Genomic DNA, 20466 nt, shown 5'->3' with positions numbered 1-20466 from the left:
TGAGATACGCAATAATTCGAGCGACGCAGAGACGCGGAGAGTGAGGAGGGGGAATTTGCTTCGCGAGAAGAGATTGCAAAGAGAAAAGAACGTGGAACAGAGGCTGGCGCATGGTATTTGCAGCGTATTTGAAGTCGCTTTGAACGAGGTGCTTGGATGTCCATCAACGGGGATGCTGGTCTCAGGTTCGCCGGTTAATTACCATTTAATCCTTGCACGTGTAACTAAAACTGGGTTTTGTTAAGTTTGTCTCAAGACTAACGGGTAACGGACGGTAACAGGTAAAAGAGGGCCGGTTGGTAGGTTAAAGCAAATTGTCAGGGGTGAAAAGCCAGGGAAGTGAAGAGGTAGAATATACCGAGAGAGAGAGAGAGAGAGAGAGAGAGAGAGAACTTTAAGGGAAGCATAGACCGAACACAATGGGCCGCTGCAGTCTTCCAGTTAGCTGTCGCTTGCTCTTCAATTAAGCCGAGTTTCGTCCAGTCTAATTACCTCGGCGTTCACCCGGATACTCGCCTCCGCAAAATCTAAATGCCATCTCGTGGCTTGCAGAAGATTTGCATTTTTATTAGGTATTAGGCTTGTTTGTGTAGCGTCGCGACTGTTAACATCTCTCTGGAGTTGGAATTTCTAAAGCCTCGGCGAAATCGGCTCAGTACGGTATTGTACACGCGTGTCGATTCACGAAGAGAAAAAAAAAGAAAAAAAAAGCAAAGGGAAGTTTCCCGCTGTTTCGAAATTCGTCGATTTGACGCAACGCTGCAGTATCTCGCTTTCCATCGCCATTCTTCGATCTTATCGTCGATTTTCGATCCACTCGACGACTGACGACAATACGTCGAATGTATTTTTTTTTCTTTTTTTCTTTTTTCCATTTCCAATATTCACACCGGTGACTTTGCCAGTTTTTTCGCGAAAATTTATTTCGTTGTCGCGACGGGAATCTATTTAGTTGACGACGCGATGGAAACGATTTTGAATCTACCTTTCGATCGAAATTCGCATTGGTGTATGTACAAATATTAAAAATTACATCGTCACGCTTAGTTTATGTCGATGTCTGATTCTTCGTACCCAGTGAAGAATCTGGCGTTAATTGTACCAACGACAATGAAAAATTGTAGACAATTTCAACTGATACAACTTCGTAAAAAAAAAAAAAGAAAAAATATCACGCAACGATCCACTTGGTCTCATTTTAAAGAGCAAAGTTCCTGCTTTGACGGTCGTGAGTTTGTTTCTTTTGAAGATTATTTTACATTTTCTCTCGAAAATTGCAAAAATTCAAACGCGTGTGGAAACATTAAAAAATTTCTTTTTCCTCTTCTTTTCCCCTAAAGATTGAAGTTTCTTCTTCACAATAATTCCCTGAAACTTGTAACATTCTTTCTGTATTGTTTTATCGAACGTTGAGTCATTGTTAGAGTCAAATGACAAAAATTCAAAAGATCCCAATATTTTTCGTCTAACCTTAATGTCCCAAGCTTAACAAAACGGCGAAGAAGGATCGTACAGCAAGTTTTCAGAAGTCGTTGTAAGGAAAAAATTTCTCTCGTTTCACGGAGAATTTAATTAATTCCAATGTAGAAATTTTCGACGCGTATGTACTTGTCGACGGTAAAGCTAACATCTCAGGACAGAGCAATCCAATAAAATGTGGTAAGCTTAAAAGTAACGTGGCAAACGAAACGTTGGAAATAACGAATAGAAAAGAGCGCAGGTCTATGTACGTACAAAGCTCGGAAAGCTCGGTGGAATTGTCGAAAAGAACTTGGCTTTCTCTCTGTCGTGTCTTATCTTCCAGCACAAAGAGGAACGACGAAACAGTCGGCAAGGATGCCCAAGCGAACCGGAAACCCGGTCAACGAGGTCAAGAGTCGATCGGAATGACCCTCGTTAAAAGACTTTAATTCGAGAAACAGCTTGCTGATACACCAACGAAGAACGCGTTCGAACTGCAGTCCCGTTAAAGCTTCCTCTTTTCTTTCCGTCCAGTGAAAATTTCCAATCTAGTTTTTCCAATTTACGGCACTTTCAATGGCGAGCGCAAGTATGTATTTAGAACTTTATAACCGGTAGACTAGGGGAATTTAGAATGGAGGGGGGGAAGGTCCGATCAGTTCACGCGATCGTCTTACGCGAAATCGAATTTAATACTTTGACGCTTATGGCTTATCTGTGGATGAATAGGTACAGATACGTACAGGGTGGAAAAAGAAATTTATCCATGGAATATGATTCTTCGATTTGATGGAAATACGTGTAAAGAATCTGTCGCAAAATTGTCTTTGATTTCGAATTTCGAGATAAAAAAATTTTTTTTTCTTTTTCTGCATTGTATCCTACTCATCACGAAGGTAAAACTTTTCCAAGGAACCACAGGTCGCAATAGTTCTCTTGAAAAATAGCAAAAAAGTTTCTTAACACTGCGGAGTCGTCGTGCGTTCTAACAGCGACTTTATGATTCTGGACGCGTGGATGTAATGTTTATATTTCGAACAGCGTTAGCAGTTAGCTTTATCATTTGATTATTTAGACTTGCACTGATGCTACAACTATGATAAATCAAATGTTAGTGAAACCTAATACGAAAATTACATCCCAGAACCATAAGGTCGCTGTTAGCACGCACGCGTTCGCAGTGTTGAATGATCAAGAAACTTCTTTGCCATTTTTCAAAAGAACTATCAGGTTGTGACTTGTAGGTTCTTTGAAGAAATTTTACCTTCGCGGTCAGTATAATACAATATAAAAAAAAAAAATTTTTTTGACCTTGAAATTGAAAGTCAACGTCAGTTTTACGGCAAATTCTTTACGTGTATTTTCCATGAAATCGAAGGTGTAGAATTCATCTATGACATGTACATGTGCAATCGATAATACGAAAATTACATTCACACGTCCAGAACCATAAAGTCGCTGTTAGCACGCACGCTTTCGCAATGTTGAATAATCAAGAAACTTCTTTGCCATTTTCCAAGAGAACTGCTATTAGGTTGTGACTTGTAGGTTCCTTGAAAAAGTTTTACCTTCGCGATCAGTAAAATACAATACAAAAAGAAAAAAATTTTTTTTGACCTTGAAATTGGAAGCAAGGTTAGTTTTACGGCAAATTCTTTACGTGTATTTTCCATGAAATCGAAGGTGTAGAATTCATCTATGACATGTACATGTGCAATCGATAATACGAAAATTACATTCACACGTCCAGAACCATAAAGTCGCTGTTAGCACGCACGCTTTCGCAATATTGAATAATCAAGAAACTTCTTTGCCATTTTCCAAGAGAACTGCTATTAGGTTGTGACTTGTAGGTTCCTTGAAAAAGTTTTACCTTCGCGATCAGTAAAATACAATACAAAAAGAAAAAAATTTTTTTTGACCTTGAAATTGGAAGCAAGGTTAGTTTTACGGCAAATTCTTTACGTGTATTTCCATGAAATCGAAGGTGTAGAATTCATCTATGACATGTACATGTGCAATCGATGATACGAAAATTACATTCACTCGCCCAGAACCATAAAGTCGCTGTTAGCACGCAATGTTGAATGATCAAGTAACTTTTTTGCCATTTTTCAAGAGAACTATTAGCTTGTGACTTGTAGGTTCCTTGAAGAAATTTTACCTTCGCGGTCAGTACAATACAATACAGAAAAAAAATTTTTTGACCTTGAAATTGAAAGTCAAAGTCAGTTTTACGGCAAATTCTTTACGTGTATCTCCATGAAATCAAAGGTGTAGAATTCATCTATGATAGCCACGGACAAATTTTTCTTTCCACCCTGTATATGTACATGTGCATGTATGTAAATAGACGTTGGTAGTCGAAAGAGCAAGGTCGTCATCTGCCGTTCGTCGACGTGTCGTGCCGGTTGACTGCAACGGAGGTAAAAGCGAAAAAGCCACGGGCCATAAGGAAGAAACTCGGTCACGGCTGTCGAAGACGACAGCGTAACCGGGCTTCGTGCAGTTGGTTGAATACCGTAGCATTTCTACAAAAGAGATTGTCGTTAACGCCGTTTGACGTTAACAGGGTTCGCGGGCGATAAAACGCGAGTCTATGCGTCAACTCGAGCCAGATGCCTCTGGATCCTCCCTATTTTTCCGCCTTTTCGTTCCTTCGTGTCCGTGCTCTCTTCTTTTCAATTGTTTCTCTTCGCGTCAATTGTTCACCGCGGCGCCGCGTGACAGCCGGCATTCTAATTACATTACGAAGAACAGTCGATCTCTTATCAAAGATTTTTACGAGTCGATTTTGAATAACTACAGACTCCTGATTAATGAATATGCTGTTAATTTTTCTAGATTGACTCTAGTCTAGTTTCGCAAACTTTATGTATGTGGTATTTCATTGTTTGCCCTTGTCTAAATTTGTCCAAAATACGCTTGTTATGCCTGTTAAAATATTACACAAAGTCCGTGATGTTTTTCCTTCTGTCTTTTGGCAACGGTGTTTGCCGCAGATATAACAGAGAACACCGAGATTATTTACACACTGTTTTCATAAAATACTCATTTCCGCGGTAAAACATGCTCGTATATTTACTGAAATAAGACTAATAAAACAATTTCTCGTTATTTCTTTAGAGGGGGATAGTTGATAACGAATTGAATGTAACTCTTTTGTCAAGTAAAGCAGATTTTGAATCGTTCGGGAGGTAATTAAGGAATTTAAGAATTAAGCTGCGTAGCTGCTTAAACGTTTGATTCTCCAGCGGAAAAGATAGTGATTACTGTGTGAAACGAGGAGAGAGTCGGCTTAATGCTGCTGCCTGCGAGACCGTCTTTCCTGTGTGTCCGAGCCTCTCCGTCGAGATTTTCACTTTTTGTCCAAGTTTCTTTGACGACTCGATCAAAGGTTCGAAGGCTCTGTTACGGAGTTGCACCGAGTTTCTGCTATCTAATTGTAATCGAACGCACCTTCTTTTTGAAAGAGGAACGGGCCCGCTCCTTCGTGACGTTCGAAATCTCCCTCGACTTTGAGTGTTGAGAATTCATCGATATCCGAGAACGCTTTGTCGTCGATTTAATAATCCCAGTTTCTACGCGTCGGAGCTGCTGCCTCTTGAAAATATGTCTGTCTCTTTCCTTTCGTTTCTTCTCTGTGACGACAACTGCTCCAGCTTGTTTTTAATCTCTTTTTCGAAGAAGAAAATTCGCTGACATGAAAATACAATCGGGGAGGGGGGGAAAAAAAAAAAAGAAGAAAATGTACCAAAACTCAAAATCGTTTCGTAGAAACTATCGTCAGATTATTGGAGAATAATCGAGAGTTTTCGAGAGATTAATATCATTTCCAAATGTCTGAAACGTATCATACACGCTTTGTAGGCTCCTTGACATAAATCGAACCGAAGGAGACCTAGCTAGGATCGACCTAAAAATACCTCCGCCGGATGACATTCCACGATATATTATCTTCCTTAAATGGCAGTGCAACTGATGTAGCCGTGTTCAACCGGTTCCCAGAGTAAAATGAAAGGTTCGGGGAACAATGCCGCAGATATCGTTTATTTAGTCAATTTAGTCGATGCCCGGTATAACGCACTAAAGAGCTCCGGTTCTATTCTCTTCGTCTTTCATTTACGATATAACGTAATGTAAGTTGAAACAGTTGAACGTTCCTCACAATCTCCTCTTTCGTCCGGAAGTAACGTAACGATTTTCGTTCTTTGTCGTTGTTAGAGAGCTGTATGAATATCAGAGCACGTTGGAATTGACTTTTGAACGTTTAAAATGGCGCTTTACTGTTTCAGCAAAATTATCTCATGAAATTTGGATATCTACCGCAGACGGATCTAGAGACCGGAAACCTTAGGACCGACGATCAGCTTACAGACGCCATTGAACATTTACAGGTGAGTGAAATAAAATATTGATGGTTTCGCTTCGTTGGGATGCGCGCGTGTCGAATACGAAATAAATAAATACGTGACGATGCTAAACAAGAAACAATAACTTGAGATGTTTTATTTGCTTTCGTTTCTTTGCTTTTCACTTCAAGTATTATTATTACACAAACCTGTTTGTTGATTGTAGCAATCGCTCGTGCTCTACCTGTCGTGATCTTTCTCTACGCGTTAATTCGCAGCTAGTTATCGGCGCCTCGGTATCAATTCAGTGAAAGAAATCTGTACTTGTTTATTCGGGGGGAAATGCAGATCCTTTGATACTTTTAGCCTCGTGAGTTAGGCAAGCTGAAGCTGCGTGAAATGCAATTACGTTAGATTGCTAGAACCGTGTTTCCGTCTCGTTTGAAAAATCCTACCGATTGGAACAATGTATCCTTAGTGAATGCAAAAAGGGGGAAAAGAGAAAAAAAAATAAAAAAAGAAAGAGGAGAGAGAAAAAAAGGACGTAAATGCACGACAATTGGGAAAGGGGGAGAGGAAACGACGCGTTGTTCGGTTGGCGAGGATTTACATGAAAATCGAGCTCGTTAAAGGCAAACGCACATAGACGATCGCCGAAAGCGGTATTCTCTTTGCCTCCTCCGTACAAACCGAAAGCCATCCAGACATCAAGTTTTAATTTACTTTTTTACTTTCTATCATTTGTCCTCGCGCGATAGAACCGCAGGGAAAAATTTCTCGTTGATGTATTTGAGATAGGATCGAACGGTAAATTTTCTCGTTTAAATTATAACGTTTCCAATATCTATCTGACGTTAGCTCGATAGAGGAGATAGATAGAATCGTTTAGGAAACGCGGCTATTTTATTGTAAAATAATAAGATGAAAAAATTACACAATATTTGTCAAATGAAAATTAAGTTCTCACGGTTCAAAGAGAAATGAGGAGAGGATAGTGATGTCTCTTATCACAAGTAAAAATAACGCGTTCCATGGCTGAAACCCCTCGTTCGAAAGTTCGAAGTGCCCTTTCCCCAGCGGGGAATTGCAAGTCAAGGAGAATAGTTGAGTTATCTCGTCTTGTTGAACTACGGAAAAAGAAGTTTCTTTTACGGCGCCGTATCGTTGCACTTGATAATACAATTTTTTCTAGGGGCACAAACACTTGCTATAAACTCGCCCTTTCACCATGTTGATACATGTTTCGATGTCGCTTTGTTAAATTTAGAGAAATTACAAGTGCGCTATGCGACCGTGTTTAAAAATCGAGCTTTCTGTAAAATTTTTCGAACATCGAAGATATTAAAAAAATAGAAAAAGATCTTTAACCGATCTTGTTATACGTAGAACACTCGCTTCTATAATTGTAGAGCCGCAAGATTAGTTTTAGAAATTTACGTTTAAACATAACTGTTTGAAACAAATTTTTGATAAAGAATTTACTTTTGCACTGCTGCTGCTTCGAAATTCCGAAGAATTCAAAGTAGAAATTAACGAGATTTTCGACGATTTATAACGTTGGTGAGTAACGTAACTGTTAAAGTCCCATCTTTTATCTAACGATCGAACAGTTCACCATCTTGATTAGACTAGATGCGCATGCAAACTGATACAACGCCTTAACCTGCACATTATTTTGACAATTACCCTGCCGATTTTCATAGAAAATAGCGATTCAAAGCGTAGAATACAGAACTAAGTTTAGAAAATAATTAGAACGTGTTTGAAATTCCTCTTCCTTGCAAGAAGGAACGATGCACGTCAAGGTAACTTTATTGCAGAATCGAGTGAAACAGAACGAAACGATGGAAGAACCATGCATTTTTATTTTGTCGATTTTTATTTCATCGTGGGAAAGTAATATCGATTTCATAGATGTACCTATAAGCTGCGAGCAAATTAATTTCCTATTCGCTATGTTAAATATTCTCCTATGATTCTCTTTTGTTAATCTAAACCAAAATTCTCCTTGAGATCTCTTCAATCTCGTCGGCATCGATCAAAAATCGATGTTACTCTCTCGCTGAGCCGAGATCTCAAATGAATGCCTACCACGCGACTATGTACATATGTATATCCCTTTCTTTTCTCTACCTTTTTTTTATCTAGTGTTATTTACTGTAACTTTTGAACTTTACTTTCATCGTACGAATATTAAAACTGAACTACTTTATCCGTCAGAGATTCAGTGGCATTCCTGTGACTGGCATTATCGACGAAGACACGGTGAGGTTAATGAGACTTCCGCGGTGCGGACTTCCGGATAAAATGGACAAAATGGATCCTAGATACGCCAGAATCAGGCATAAACGATTCACGATCCATGGGCAACACTGGTTACATCGGAATCTTACTTGGAGGTAAGCGACAGATCGATATTTCGATAATTGCATATTTCGGTCGGGCGTGTTTTTTTTTTTTTCACTCGTTGCCGGACGAGAGAAAAGGGCACGAACTAATTGTAATTTTCGAAATTACGAGTTCGCGTAACTAGATGTTGACGCGTCCGTCAGTCGCTGTGTAAGTGAAAAGTAGACGTGTCAGCGGAAACCGTCCCGACATAATGATCCTGTGCACGCGTGACAATTATTCGTTGAAAAAGCAGGACGTTTGGCCCGCTAATTGTCATTCGTGTTACGCGGCCCTCGAGAGACAGAGATTCTCCGCGAATAAAATTTTCTGCGAACGCGTCGCTAACTGCGCGGAAATGCCATTGACATTGTTGGTCACTGGCCAACGAAGACCAACAGCGAATTTCTGCTTGCGAGTTCGTCCGCTCGTTCGACCGGTTGGAAATATCACGAAGAGGTTGGAGAATAAAGAATAGAAAATGGAGAATCTGTACGTAAAATAATACAGTTGCATAAAAACGGGCCAGTCATTTGTAACACCAGCACCAAGCCTGCTTTTTCTTCAGTTTTTCTATTTCTCTGTTTTTACCTTTACTTCTGGCATGCATGTAAATCAACCGACACTTGTGCAGTCGAATCGGGCAGGCAGTTCAATCGGACGAAATCATTTTACGAAAATTTGCTCGACTAGTGCAAATGCGGTATACGAGATAGGTAAAATTTTCCAAGAAATTTCAAGTAAAACGTTAAGAACGAATTTAGTTAATTGAAAACTGAATTCTACGAGAAAAATGTGCTCATAGCGTTAAAGTAACGATTAAAGTTATCGATTCGAATCAAAATGCAAAAGAAACATTGCCAGGCACGTTAATTGAAAAAAAAAAAGAACAGACGATTTGATTTCAAATCGAGTTACTTGCTATATCGACAAACGAACGTGTCAGACGAACACGAACGAGTCCTGTTATTCAATCGGATGACGAAGGAGAAAGAGTAAAAGAATTTAATTGAAAGAAGAGGCAAGTTGAGCGTTGTTAATTTAATTATCTTGAACTCGTTACTGTCCTGCCGCCTCGACAAAGTTGGAAGTTTTACATTTACGATGATGTAAAGCGTAAAATGTAAGAGGCGAAAGTTATTTTTCAATTTACCAATTTGATTTAGAACAAAGATTTAGATTTAATATTGAATGCAAAGCGAGTACCAAATAATTGAAACAGTTGATATTGTAGTTCTCTGACGCATGGATTACCCATAGTCGGTAGCGTTGTCTGCGTCGGTAATGATCGCGTCGGTAGGCGACTTCTACGATACCGATTATGAGTGTCACGTTAGGTGACGCCCCCTAACAGCTGTATTCGATAGGTATTAAAAATACGAGTACGGCAACTATAGATAGATAGGGTGCGTGGCATCCTATAAATTCCTCCTACTACTATAAAATCAGTTAGAAAGCGCGTTCTACGGAATAAAAATAATAGTTAACACACTTGGAGAGAACGCATCGCGACGCATCGTTCCAGCAGCGAGTAAATTTATGCATTGTCCGGTTTAGTAATTGAGGTGATGATATAAATAATAGGAAGTTCGTTAGTATTTAGGAGTTCTAATTAGCAAGAGCAAGGGACGAGGCATCGTTCGGCTCTAATTGCGTGCCTTAACGACCAGGGCCAGCCGCATGGTCGCACGAAAATTTCGCAGTAATTTCGTCGGGACGTCGAGAATTTAAGGTCCTCGTTCTTCACTCCCGTCGGAAGAAGGGTGATAATCAACGCTTGTCAATAAAACGACGCAGTGAAATGATTAGACTCGTTAGACGATCCTACAAACGGCATTCCAATGACTCGCTTTGAATGCTTCGTTCAGCTTTCGTCTCTAGCCCCCTCCGTTAGTATTTTTTTTTTTTTTTTTCTTTTCTTTTCTTTTCTTTCAGGTGCCGAATGGAGAGAAATCTGAACAAATTATGTTCGTTAGCAAATTATCGAATACTGCGAGACGAACAAATAGAGAAACGGTGGAGATGAAAGACTACTTTCATATTTTTCAAACGTGCAAGCTTGCTCGCTTTGACAAACAAACTTTTTCAAAGCGTAGTTATTAATCCCGTGATAATGAGAATCTTTGTCAAGTGACGCGCCCCTTCTTCCCCGAGAAGTATAACGAGTGATAAAAGATCGATAAATCGCGGCTATCTTTGCCATTTCTCGAAAGGGGGAAATGTAGTTACGGCGAAAAGTGTTTGAACTTCCTTTCGATGGAAGCTCTCGCCGTAAACGTTGATAGGTTAATTTAATGACTCTCTCGATTTCCATGACGCGACGAAGTTACGATCAAAGAAACGAGGATTTCTGATTGAATTCCTTTGCCATTACGGCGGTGGGGAGGGCTCGGACGATTGCCTCGTTAGGTTAATGGACACATTAAATATTAACGCAATATTCAGAAATAATTTCAGAATAATCGTATCTGGACGCCATCGGGATGAGACCCGGTTAATCAATTCCGTATTTTAACACGGCTAACGATATCTTGTCAGTGGAATTTTCATTTTTCTCGCTTCACTTTTACCAGGCGAGCGACGTTAATGATAGTTAATGGAGATTGCCTAAACGTGCACGTAATTTTCAGTTCTCTCCGTCGTACATCGGCATCAGATATACTTCGTCTTTGTTACATCGTCATTTATTGTCGCCAAAAAATACGTGGTAATTTAACTTGCATAGAATATTTTTTCTAATTGACACGGAACGACTAATTTATTCGGAGAAATACGTACAAGAGAAAGGAGATTGACTCTCAAAAGAGCAATATATATAATATACAGGATGGGTCACCACATGTTGCCAGTCGTCTAGATTTACGTCATTATTATTACGCGTAGCAAAAATATGTTTCAAAATGAAGTTAAATGGTTTCGAGAGGGACACATTTTGATGATACTAGTTTTCTTGTAGGTGGACGTGTAGAAGACGTATGAAAATCATTAACGTTTTTTTAAATGAAATCATATATTTTTATTGCATCAGTTTTTTGATGCATCTTGATATTCTTTGCAAAAGAAGTATTAACCTATTTATGTTAAAAAATCATTAGTTTAGGAGATATTTAAATGTTGGTAGGAAATAAAGTGTACGCTAAACCTCCGACTACAATGGCTAATATGAGAGATCGTATCGTCATTGAATGTAATAAAATAACACCAGATACATTACACAATGTGAGTGAATTATTAATTTAACGATTCAGAAAATTTTGTGTAATGATCGTCACATTGAACCTTTTTTGTAAATAAAATTATTACAATATTAACAAAGGGGTCGTGATTTCCTAACAGCATTAAAATTAAAATATTTTCTAATGATTTTTTAACCTAAATAGGTTAATATCAGGTTAATACTTTTTTGCAAAGAATATCAAGATGCAATAAAATATATGATTCCATTTTAAAAAACGTTAATGTCCACCTACAAGAAAACTAGTATTATCAAAATGTACCCCTCTCGAAACCATTCAACTTCATCTGAAACATTTTTCGCTACGCGTAATAATAAAATGACGTAAATCTAGATGGCAATATGTGGTGATCCACTTTGTATAATATAATATATAATACTGTATAATATAAAATACTGAAATATCACTATTGAAACAAATCTGGAGTTTGATCACACCCTTGAAACAAGAAACTTTAGGATGAAACCGATCGGTGTCCGAAGCCCCGTTCGACCGCAAAATTCTAAAAAAACCTTGGTTCCCTTCTTCAATTTTCGAGCGAAAGTATAACATATACGATAATCCCTTCGAAAAAAAAAAAAAAAATGCCCGAAGGCCCAACGTATGAGAAAAGTTACGTGCGTCGTTACTTGTATCGTTTCACTTTACTACAATTACAAACTTGTTATATTTCGTTGTGTAAACCTTCATCTGAGATGTAAGCATCTAAATTTGACGCGTGCCGCAGTGTAACATGGCGCAACGATTGCGTCGAACAGAACGCGGTGTGCATCAGATAAGGCTAATGCATCGACAGTATACACTGTATGGTACACGGCTTGGAACAAATTACGATATACGTACACGCTGCATCCATTCAGCAGTTTCGAAAACTCGTCGACCACCTTATTCCCTGTGTGGACGATTTCTTCGAAGCTTGGATGGTAAAATGTTGAAAATATGACGTCCGCGTGGTATCAGCGAAACTTGGATAAGACATGGATAAGCATCTTTCCATTGGGCGACTCGTTAGAAAAATAGTCTTTTGGCTTGGGAAAAGTCAATCCTCCCGGGACCAAGGAGAAGATCGATAGGACATCTTGTCTCGTATCTCGTCTTCGTCGTTTCTCGCATTGTCTGTCGTCCAACGTGAGACAGATGTACTATCGATCTCCTGCGTCTCTCCGCAATCTCGATAGTCCTTAATCTTTATCCAGATAGTACGACGCTTTATCCTGGAGAACGCGAACGCTGCTACGCGAATACAACGATATTCCGTTGTTCGTCGAAAACAAGCTCGAGAACTCTGCTAAAAAAAGAGAAAGACAGAAAGCTTTTGTTGCTCGCGGTTAAAATTCCAAAAGGAAATCTCCACAGGGTGAATAGAAAAAAGGGTTCATAACTTTTAGGGAACATAAGAAAAAGTCCTGATAAACATAAATAATATAAAGTTATAAATATGATATTTTATTTGTATGGCTACGAGTTGCCATAGTTGGATTTTTTGCTTTGGCTCGTCTTTCGACGTAATTTTCTCATAATTTTTAATCCTCTCTCCACAGTATCCCGCAAGTACTTTTATTAGGATTGAGGTTAGAACTTTGTGGTGAATGTGGTAATGTATATACATGGAGTGTTGTGCAGTAACCATTCTTTAGCAATTTTAGCCAAACGTTTCGAATCGTTGTCCTGTTGAAAGTAATAATTTCCTGGCTGATTTGGTTCGTCTTTCTTTCAGGTTGCTTCGAAATTTTCAAATATTTCACCTCATCTGATATTCTATCGATAAAAATAAAACTTGCTAGTCCACTGTTGCCACTCAGTCCAGTACCATCACCGATCCTCCGTCATATTTCACTGCTGGCCGTAGGTTTTTTGAATTTAATTCTACATTTTCCCTGCCCTTCGTACAGTTTTACGACCATCGCCACCAAAATTTATTCTCATCGGAGAACAATACCGTACTCCCGAAAGAATTATCCTTGTTAATAAATTCGTTGGCATACTTTAAACGTGAAATTTTTATTCTTTTTATCTAATGAATGGTTTCTCCCTTGGAACTCGTACATTTAAACCGTGCGTTTTCTCAGTGATTTATTCTGGATACAGTGTTTGTTCAACTGTGTTACTATCATTGACGTCAGTTGCGGTCCGGGATTAGAGGGATCTTTTTGAACGTGGCGAATTAGGGTCTTTTCTTCTCTCTCCTTTAATATCCTTGGTCGTTCAGTATGAGGTTTATTCGCAATAGTTCTCCTTCGTCGTTGTATTGTCTCACGATATAATAAATTGTACGTATTTTGTATTTTCTCGCGATATAATAAATTGTATGCTTTGTTTATAAGTTTCCTTTACAGATTTTACACTTCCTTGTACCATTTTAATTGATTAATTCTCTCTCTGCCTTCTTCCGTTTCCGATTTTTTTGCGACTCACTTGACGAGCACTTGATTTCCGAAGAATTACAAAAGAATTAAAGCAGATTTTCAGTACTTTTGTGATCCATGATTTTGTATTAGTCGTAATAAAATCTTCCTATTTCAGACGCGTGTTGTTTGATTTTCACGAAATTGATACACGTAATCTGCGAAAAAATAGTTAGGTGGTTAAGGACGGTAGAAAGACAAAAGTAAAATAGCAAAAGATAAGGAAAGTAGACTAAAGTAAGGTAATAATAGGTAATAGCGATAGTAAATGTATGTGTGCAGGTGTGGAAGAATGTGTGTGACCGCGAGAAACGTACAAATGTCAACCAAGTCTATTTCTTGGCCTCGAGGTCAGAAATTAATAAATTATTGTTATTGACACACGTAATCCTCACACGTAACCCCATATCGTGTATCATACACACAGAAATGTAAAAATATCTATTATCCTAGAAATATATACACGTGCATTTTCATTCCGAGTATATATCACGTTTCAACCTATTTTCGTGGGCTAGCGGTACACCCTCATCCAATTATCGTGGCTCGAATAACATAACGCTGATCGAATCGGCGAATTTGTGTACCTACATTTTCCGGCGAACGTGCGGTTTCGGCCCCGATTTTTCCCGGGGACGAAAGGACAACAACGGCGGGAAGGAACAAGTCCCGATCGACAAAAAACAAGCGTACGTGGACGTTTGGAAAATTTGGAGCAGCGTCAGTGTATCCTCGCGGGCGAATAAATCGCGAACAAATCGAAAGACAATAAGGCACTGCGACAGCCAGCGGACCGACGACAATTCCTTTGTTGAGAAATCATGGAGATCGCCGATGGTACAATAGCGGCCAATCACTTGTCCCGATCGAGAGAGACGATCCCGTGTCCTGGACATGAGATCACTTCGCACCGCGAGGGTATCCTAACTCTCTTCGACTCTCGTGCGCTCCTCTCCTCTCGCTTAATTGCCAGAAACAATGGAATTATTGTGCCGAGGCTGGAATAAAAGGGACAGAGTGGATGAAGGGTGAGGGGAGAGGTATCAACTGCGAGAAACTGAGAGACAGACAGTCGTGAGAGAAAGAGAGAGAGAGAGAGGGGGCAATTCGTCGAGAAACTAGACGGCGAAATTAGGGTCGTGTCCATTTTCATCCTCGTTTCGTACGATCCTCGCCGAGAGGATCGTATCAGTGCCACGTTCGTTGCACGTTACGTAACACCACGATCGCATTTTGATCATTGTTAAACACCCAGACACTGGGTAACTGGTGTTATCCTCTCGGGGCCAACCTACCGATTCTGCTATTTATGTCAGTCCCAGCTGACCAGGCTGGTAACCGTTTCTACGTACTATGCACGCACGCTGGATCGAACAAGCATTTATTTCTAGATTCGAATCGCGTAGCGACTCAATAATCGTCGTCGATTGTTTATGAATTGTTTTTGTAATGAGCTACGTGAAAAGACAATGTGATAAATAGTGTAGAAATCTTTGTGAAATCCTTTGGCATACGTGTGATCCATGGTCACGGTAATTCGATTCATTTTCCAAAAATATTAATTTGTTAAACAGTTTGTGAAATCGTCTTGCTCGGGAAAGAATAATTCAATTATCTCGCGAATGAATAAACTACAACCGCGGACTCGTTTCTTAAAAAAATGGAAAATCGAAATGACTGATATTCATTAATTTACTTTTGCCATAAAATGATAGACAGCAATGTCACTGCGTTCAAAGATAAATTCGTTTCCGTCAACTTTCTAACTTTACAATCGCGTTTTTTCTGACGACAATTCCCTTCTTTTTCACGATTACATAGCCGAAAAATTAAAAATTTCTTTTACTAAAATTAAAATTAAAATAAAATTTTCTTTTACTACGTGAAATGTGAAATCAAAAACGTATCTATAACGCAGAGCGTGGAGAACTGTTTTTTTTTTTTCCCCCATGATACATCAATATCGATGTAAATAACTTGTTTTTACAATGATTGTCGCGTACACACGGTTTCCACGCGTTTACGGCTTGTCCGAGAAGTAGATTATACTTGACATTTTCCGGAAAACCAGTGCCACGTCTGTCATATGGCTTTCAACAGTGCTCGACTAGCGAGGGAAAATGTGAAACTCATTGGGCAGATGGTTTCGACCACCAGGCTCTTCGCTTTGACGAGTTAATTTTTAATCAGCGCTTTACGCGATGTCGAGGGCGTGCCTTCGAATACGCGTTCTTCCACGGTCAAGTGGGATGCTTTTCGATCAGAAAAAAAGGAAGGGAAAAGAACGAAACATATCGTTAACCGATGCGTTGATTCTTCTTTTCATTCTTCATCACGAGTGTCTTGAAACATCATTTGAATTTAAGAATCAATTTATTCGTAAATATACGAAATATTCGTACGAATATTAACATTCTTTTTTTTGTATTATAATGTATTTTATATATACTTCATTTTGCTTGCCCAAAGGTATTAATATGAGCAAATAAACAGCGACGTGGAGAGATCCTTAACCACTTGCGCTGGCAACTGATTGCGGACCGTAACGAGTGACCGTACCGTATACAATAATTTGTTACTTTCTTTTTGAACTCGTCGGTATGATGTCATCGAATAGAAATTATCGAAAAGTAATAGATTTATTATTTGTTTTGCCTATTTTATTTTACTTATGATATAATATATAATATATAATATAAAAAGGTATTAATATGAGCAAATAAACAGCGACGTGGAGAGATCCTTAACCACTTGCGCTGGCAACTGATTGCGGACGGTAACGAGTATATAATAATTTGTCGCTTTCTTTTTAAACTCGTCGATATGACATCACAGGATAGAAATCATTGAGAAGTAATTTATTATCTGTTTTACTCAAATATTTACTTGAAAATATTACGATTACAAAAAATTCTCGACGTGCATGGCACGTAATTTCAGCGCAAGAGGTTAAAGGAAAGCGAAGATGCCGTTTAAAGGGTTCGGATTAACAGCGACATAGTTTGCGATCGCTTCCGGTGTAATTGCGCGAGCAACGATTTGCAACGAGCTGCTTTAAACGGACGCTGCTCTTGTTTCTTACTCTTTGCAGTTTTAATTATTCATTTCAGTTGGTAACGAGCCCTGCAAGGCTCATTGTCCATCTAACGCCCATACAAGTTTCATTTAACCTGGCAAATTCTTTCTCTTCTCCTCGGTGGTTTCCGCTGCTCTCCGTGCGTCTGGACGCACTTTAGGATTATCGAATCGACCGGAGAGTATCGAGCTCTATCCTTCGCTCTCCTTCGCTCTCCTTCACTCTCTTCGTCCGACGTTGAAAGAGTGTAATTAAGAACTTGTGCTTTACGAAATTGGAGCAAGACAAGACCTTCCACTTGCTGGAACTTCTTGACGTAAAAATTCTCCGTCTTTCGCGTTGCGCTTATATATCCTTTCTTGATTTGCGCCTTGATCACTCGTAGCGTGACGAATCCCTTCCCTCCTGTCAACTTGGATGCACGCCTCTCGAATCTCCATGATCTCTCGAGTTACGTTGAAACGAATCTAGAAAATTGGCTGGCAAGGAGAGTGAATTTGCACGGGACGAAGGTTGAAAATGATCGAGCGTTTAAATGGAGAACGCGACGCGACGCTAGAAGCTACAACGTACGAGTCTAGATTATCTGACTTTCCAGAGGAGAACACCGTGTCGAGACGCGATAAATTCGCGCTGTTACTCCCACCCTTTGTCGTTCGTTCGTTCGTTCGTTGTCTAAGTTTGCAGACCATTTCGAACGTCGCTTTCTTACCCACTGGTGTATTAATTTTGTTTCGTAACTGGCAAGAAAACCGAAAGGCTTCCTGCTCTCGGCCTCGTTTCGAACGAGACGACCGTCGCCTCCATCCGGAAAATGGATTTCTACGTGCAACGAGATCGATCAAGATGAAAATTATTCGTCCCACCGCTTCGTCTTTCGTGGGGTCTTTCGTTATCGTCGCTGCCTTTTGTGCCCTACGACGACGCGACGGGAGCGAATAGACGTTAACGACAACTTACGCTATCCCTTGGTGTTAGTTTTCATTCGCTAAAGCGTTACTTACGTACATATGTATGGATATGTCGGGTGAGTCACGTAAGACTGGAAGCTGAAATGTCTTCGAAACGATTAATCGTATCGAGAAATGTTGTGAGGTGAAAAGTTGAACGATTTCGCGAATGGCGTCGATTGATGTCAAGTTTGATGTCAACTGAAGTCGTATATTTTTTTTAATACACCGTCATTATAAAAAAATTATTTATAGCAAAAAACCAGGTTTAGTCTTTTTTTTTTATAGAAAATGACGAGCTGAATCGATTAGTATATTTAAAGAATGAAAGATTTCGCTTAAAAGGACAAACTTGATCTTCGAACGGCTTCTATGCATCAACGTTAAAAAGTAATGATTGTATCGATCAGTACTCGTCCGATGAAACCATTTAACTTTTGCCTAAAACATTTTTGAATGCAATTAATTGTTTAGAAAATATTTCAGCTTCTCACCCGATACAATGCAGCAAATGTTGCTTGAAATAAGGATGAATGGAAGATGAAGGAACTATAAAAGAACAAATAGGCGATGCTGTTTATCAATTTTAATAGATAACGGAACAAAGTTTCTTGTACAGGTAGAGATTTACGTATCACGTCAGCGGCGATCACGTCAAAGGCAGCGAATGCATAATATATATAATTCAGTAACTATCGACGAAAGTTCTAACGAAAATTTCGATGAAATTGCTGGGCAAGATCGGTAAAGGACGAAGGGGGTAAAATTCTTGGAGAGGTTCGCAGTGAATCGAGCGTCACCTTAATTAATCTAACTTTATTCCACTTGGTCTTTTTCTTGTCGGCCCTTTATCAGAAGAGCCGACCTACATTGCATCCTCGGTGCAATTGCAACAGAAGCCTCGTTGTACAAAGCTACAGTGGCTTTTTCAAAACCTTTAACCTACACCTGGTCTCTCCTCGAGTGTTCTCGAACTAGGAACCACGAACATAATGCAACACGGTGTATCGTTGCACAGATCTAGTGGCTGCAACGTGTAAGTAGGTACTCTCGTTGCATTTGCCTCTTCCTCTTAATTACGTTACAGCTAGATGCGCACTTATCGTCCACCGGAACCTCCCAGAATCCCATTCGACGCTTTTATTATTTTTCACGGCAGACGACGATCCCTCGTTATCGTCTGATTCGAGAAATTTTTCAACATCCACATTTCCATTCGCCTCTATCGACGACAAAGTTAAAATTACAAAGACAAGAATCGAGGAGGGCAAAGAACTTATGTTGGCAAATTCGTGAAACGAGAGCGTATGTATTTCAATCGGTTCCAATAATCTTATTAAATTTCAATGGGGAACCGTGTTTCGTATTCTTGCAATTGCAAGAAAAAGAAAACGTTGAGCAATCGTACAGATAAATTCGCTAAATTTCGACGATGAAAGAGTGCGTTTAGATGTTTCGCGTTGATCGGTGAAGCATAAAGAATGCAGTAGCTAAATTGTAATAGTAAATTTTCAATTCGAAACTTGATTGGCGAGTGTCAATCGACCCGACGTGACGCGACGCGCCGCGCTGCGCCGTCGTAACTACCGGAGGCGTGAAATATCCGCTCATATCCGATCCTTTTCGAACAAAGTTTAAGTTTCGTGCAGATTAATTGTTCTCTCGTTCCTGGCTATCGATAAGCAATAGAATGGATGGAAAATTTACTAGTGCAATTAGCACGTTTGTCTAACGATAAGACGCGCAAACTAGATGTAGATGAAGAAATTTTTAATCGCAGAATCAAGAACAATGCCTGCCGATAATATCTCGAATTATTTGACAACAAATTGAAACGTGTTTAATACCTATCGCTGGATATTTTATTTATAAATCTAGAAAAATAACTTGACGAGTAGATTAACGCGAGACACGTTTGTTTGAAAATACGTGAAATCTCTCCTCCGTCGCTGTGACCTATTGTGAGAAAAATTTCAACGTTTTCTTCTGATAAATGATAAACCGATAGGAAAGTGGCGTAAGATTTTATCACGAGATAAAAGTACCTCCAAAAAGTTTCCGGAAAGCCGTTTCTAGAAGTTGATCTTGTCAGGTTAGAAATATTCTTTGGTTCTTGCACGAACGTTTCCTCTTCTCATTGTTGTTCTTATTAAATTATTGCAACGTAGCATACATAAGTCGAAAGTAGCATTTTGTTTTTGTAGTAATCGAGGCGCAGATTCTCTCGGTGAAACGGTCGAAACGTGTATTGTATTGTAGAAAACAGAATGACGTGGCCCGGCCGAGGTACGTACGGTACATGGACGCGTGAATGGACGAGGTGTAGGTTTTTTAAAATTAGTGGAACAAGACCGATGAATGTCGCATGCGTGAGGCGTAAGGTACAGGGCGGGTAAAAAAAGATCGCGGCAGCTTTTAATTGCTGCGTGTCGTGGCTCGCATATGGTCGACGCCCGGTTTCGTTCCCTTTTGATAAGGAACAATTATTGGCGATAGTCGGAGAGACGCCCCTCGTAGAACGCCCGCTCAAATATACCGGGTGTCTCGAGTGGTCGACGTGTACCATCGAACAGGAAACAATAGGCTCTCTTATTCGCC

General features: G+C 39.5%; 1 protein-coding gene across 1 annotated transcript in view; it reads left to right on the top strand.

Moving 5' to 3' along the window:
- LOC122533246 (matrix metalloproteinase-2-like) overlaps positions 1-8216 on the top strand; it is a 31045-nt gene extending 22829 nt beyond the window's left edge. The window contains exons 4-5 of the mRNA XM_043662756.1: positions 5757-5858; positions 8034-8216. Of these exons, the coding sequence (XP_043518691.1) occupies positions 5757-5858; positions 8034-8216 (285 nt within the window). The remainder of the gene's footprint in view (positions 1-5756; positions 5859-8033) is intronic.
- The last annotated feature ends 12250 nt before the right edge of the window (positions 8217-20466 follow it).

This window comes from Frieseomelitta varia, unplaced genomic scaffold, assembly GCF_011392965.1.
Source record: "Frieseomelitta varia isolate USP_RPSP 00005682 unplaced genomic scaffold, Fvar_1.2 scaffold_513, whole genome shotgun sequence".
Lineage (NCBI taxonomy): Eukaryota > Metazoa > Arthropoda > Insecta > Hymenoptera > Apidae > Frieseomelitta > Frieseomelitta varia.
Note: the sequence above shows the minus strand (reverse complement) of the source record. Positions and strands in the feature narration are given on the sequence as shown.